Source organism: Nicotiana tomentosiformis, chromosome 8 (assembly GCF_000390325.3).
Source record: "Nicotiana tomentosiformis chromosome 8, ASM39032v3, whole genome shotgun sequence".
Taxonomy (NCBI): Eukaryota; Viridiplantae; Streptophyta; class Magnoliopsida; order Solanales; family Solanaceae; genus Nicotiana; species Nicotiana tomentosiformis.
In genome coordinates this window covers 18,200,936-18,202,156 of record NC_090819.1, presented here as the reverse complement: position 1 = coordinate 18,202,156, position 1,221 = coordinate 18,200,936, and the positions used below count along the sequence as shown (strand labels likewise).

Genomic DNA, 1,221 nt, shown 5'->3' with positions numbered 1-1,221 from the left:
ATGGTGAATGCTAATCGGACGGATTGGTCCAAGATGCTTGATGACGCATTATGGGCTTATCGGACATCATACAAAATACCTATTGGAATGTCGCCATACCAGTTGGTGTTCAGAAACGCTTATCATCTTCAGGTGGAACTAGAGTACAAGGCAATGAGGGCTCTAAAGAAGTTTAATCTTGATTGGGATGTAGCCGCTAACTTGAGGGTTGCACATTCGAATGAATTGGATGAGTCTGGTACCATGCTTATGCGAGTTCGTCCTTGTACGATAAAAAAGATGAAATATCTTCATGACAAATACATTTGAAATAAAGAGTTCAAGGTGGGCGATCTTGTATTGTTCTTTAACTCAAGGTTAAGAATATTTCCTAGGAAGCTAAAATCCAAGTGAAGTGGTCAATTTGAAGTTGTTGGCGTAACACCATTTGGTGCATTAGACTTGAAGAACAAAAACAATGAAATATTCCGAGTCAATGGTCACCGGGTGAAGAACTACTTGGGAAAGGTTGGATATAGCCACGTGGTGGTGGCCATTCACTTCACTTGAGGGTATTTTGTGTCATGCTGTGACGTTAAATTAGGCGCTACTTGGGAGGCAACCCATATTTTTTTTCTTTTTCTTTTGTAGTTAGGTGTTATTTGTGTTCTAACTTGATTTGAAGTGTGCTACAAGGATGAGTGTGACTTACAAGAAAGGTGGACAAAAATATGTCTAAGTATTCAAAATTCTACAGACCGTACTTCATTTGTGCGGGCCGTACATTTCTATGTGCCACGACAGAAGAGCATTGTGGCCGCTCATTTCTCATGTGAACCGCACATTTGAAATATTGAAAAAGTGTAAAAATGCTAAATCTCTCAAGTTTGAGCTTGTCAGTTTGCGGCCGCACCTGAAAATGTGTGGACCGCAGATTGAGATCTGAGACTTTCAACCTAGGTGACAGAGTACAAACCGCATATGAAAATATGTGGCCGCACTCAACTCTTTTCCCTTTGCAAACACTTGGTATAAATAGATGAATAGAGATCATTTTACAGTTTTCCCTCTCTGAACAAACACTGTTGCTCTGTTGATTTTCTTAAGAGATTTTAATTGTCCTCGCACACATCCACCTGTGATTATTCACCCATTGCACTCACTCTATCTGGTATGCTTCAATTTCATGTTAAATTTTTAGGTTTTTAGTTCTTTTTAGGCCATCTGTTATTAGAGTTCAAC

At 39.4% G+C, this 1,221-nt stretch overlaps 1 protein-coding gene across 1 annotated transcript; it reads left to right on the top strand.

The window, feature by feature from the left end:
- Positions 1-549, top strand: LOC138897129 (uncharacterized). Its single transcript, XM_070183087.1, has 2 exons — positions 1-238; positions 410-549. The coding sequence occupies exons 1-2, from the start codon at positions 1-3 to the stop codon at positions 547-549; spliced, it is 378 nt and encodes a 125-aa protein (XP_070039188.1).
- The last annotated feature ends 672 nt before the right edge of the window (positions 550-1,221 follow it).

Excerpts from the sequence above, each read along its gene's own strand:
- LOC138897129 (XM_070183087.1), top strand. The coding sequence starts at position 1 with ATGGTGAATGCTAATCGGACGGATTGGTCCAAGATGCTTGATGACGCA. Across the intron at positions 239-409 it reads GAATGAATTGGATGAGTCTG|TTGTTGGCGTAACACCATTT; the intron begins GTACCATGCTTA and ends GTCAATTTGAAG.